The following is a 1,935-nucleotide window of genomic DNA, read 5'->3' on the forward strand; positions in this document are numbered from 1 at the left end:
CAATAAGTTATAGAAAAAGAGATTTATTTTCTAAAATTTTTGATTTTCGGATAAGAGGAACATAAAAAAAAACCAGAACTCATACAACACACAGCTGTTGTCATCACACCTCGTTCACCACTTGATATTTTCCCAAATTGTGCAACGGCGTGCTTAGCTAATATCTTTGCTATCTCATTTGAACTATTGAGAGTTTTATTAAATCCATTTTAAAAATTTTCGTGCGACGCAAGAATGTACTTGCTCTCTAAAATGTCAAAGAACTTATTGACGAATTTATTGCTGAAACCAGAAGTTTAAGTCTCAAACTACCAGATAATATAGTACGAGGGCGAGTCAAATGAAAGTGAGCCAATGCGAATATATGACAAAAGGAGTACTTTATTTAAAAGTAATCACCATGGGCATTTAAACATTTGTCCCATTGACTAACGAGTCGCGTGATTCCATTCTCATAAAACTCCTTGGGTTGCTGCTTCAAAAATTCTGAAACTGACTCCTTCACGGCATCGTCCGACACGAATCTGGTTCCCTTTAGGTGTTTTTTCAATTGCCCGAAAATGTGAAAGTCGCAAGGCGACAGGTCGGGGCTGTAGGGCGGATGATGCAGCGTTTCCCACTTGAACTTCGCCAGTTTTGTCTTAACCACATCAGCGACGTGGGGACGGGCATTGTCATGCAGCAAGATGACCCCATTCGTCAATCTTCCGGGTCGTTTGTTCTTGATAGAGACACGCAGGCGATCCAGCGTTTCGCAATATCGGGCACTATTGATAGTCTCTCTAGGTTTAGCAAATTCGATCAGTAATGGCCCCTGACGATCGAAAAAAAAAGTCAACAGCACCTTACCTGCGGAGATGACGGCCTTTGCTTTCTTTGGGGGTGGCGAATTCAAATGTTTCCACTGTAAGCTCTGCCGGCGTGTTTCAGGCTCGTAGTGGTGGCACCATGATTCGTCCCCTGTCACAATTGCAGTCAAGAAGTCGTTACCCTCATTGTGATACCGGATCAGATGAGTCAAGGCAGCGCCGAACCTCTCTGTCTTCTGGCGGTCGTTCAAAATCTTGGGCATCCATTCAGCACACAAGAGCCGATAACCGAGATGGTCATGAATTATGGTGTGAACCGAACCGTGACTGATGTTCACATGCTCTGCCAGTTCATCGATGCTTATCCTCCGTTCTTGTCTAATCAGCTCATCAACCTGTGCAATTGTGTTGGGGGTGATTGCACGGTGGCTTTGGCCCGGTCTTGGATCGTCTTTGCAACTTTCACGTCCTTCTTTGAACCGTTTGCACCAACGCTTCACAGTGGCCAATGAAATGCAATGTTCACCGTACACGGCAGCCATACGGCGACTAATTTCGTGTTGGGAAACACCTTCAGCAGTCAAAAACCTGACTACACCACGCTGTTCATCTCTTGGAGCGTCCATTATGTCACGAACCGATTTCAACCCGGATTATGGGAACATTAAAGAACTATTATCCTCACACTTACGTATCACTTTTGTAAATGAGGGTTGCCTGTGTGCTGCGCGCATGCGTCGCGGTTGATGGACTGAGCCATTATTGCGCAGGGTAGGTTGGCTCACTTTCATTTGACTCGCCCTCGTACTAAATTTAGTCTTTGTCTTAAATTAACCTGTGGGACACGTTATTTTTCTCCGCCTCTTGAAAAGCCGACTCCCCAACTTTTTGGAAGTATTTCCAAATTCGTCTTCTCTAGTTTCAAAATATAAGACACTAGTTATATTCCTATTTCAGAGGGCTTATCTCCTAAAGTTCTAATAAGTGACCGGTTTTTATTTTTCATGGTACTGTTTTAAAGTTGCTTTCAGGACTCGATATTACCGGCAGACTTTATTAAGGTTCACGCCACCATTTCTGCAAGCTACTGTAGCACATTACATACTCTCACTTGTCCACCGGTCAT

The 1,935-nt window shown here is 43.8% G+C and overlaps 1 protein-coding gene across 1 annotated transcript; it reads right to left on the reverse strand.

Moving 5' to 3' along the window:
* Positions 1–385: 385 nt before the first annotated feature.
* LOC129224493 (histone-lysine N-methyltransferase SETMAR-like) lies at positions 386–1,351 on the reverse strand. The gene has a single exon (XM_054858992.1). It carries the CDS (start codon positions 1,349–1,351, stop codon positions 386–388), a length of 966 nt encoding a protein of 321 aa, XP_054714967.1.
* Between the last annotated feature and the right edge of the window lie 584 nt (positions 1,352–1,935).

Source organism: Uloborus diversus, chromosome 1, assembly GCF_026930045.1.
Source record: "Uloborus diversus isolate 005 chromosome 1, Udiv.v.3.1, whole genome shotgun sequence".
Lineage (NCBI taxonomy): Eukaryota > Metazoa > Arthropoda > Arachnida > Araneae > Uloboridae > Uloborus > Uloborus diversus.

Bases quoted from the DNA above. Each gene is read 5' to 3' on its own strand.
- LOC129224493 (XM_054858992.1), bottom strand. From the start codon at position 1,351: ATGGCTGCCGTGTACGGTGAACATTGCATTTCATTGGCCACTGTGAAG.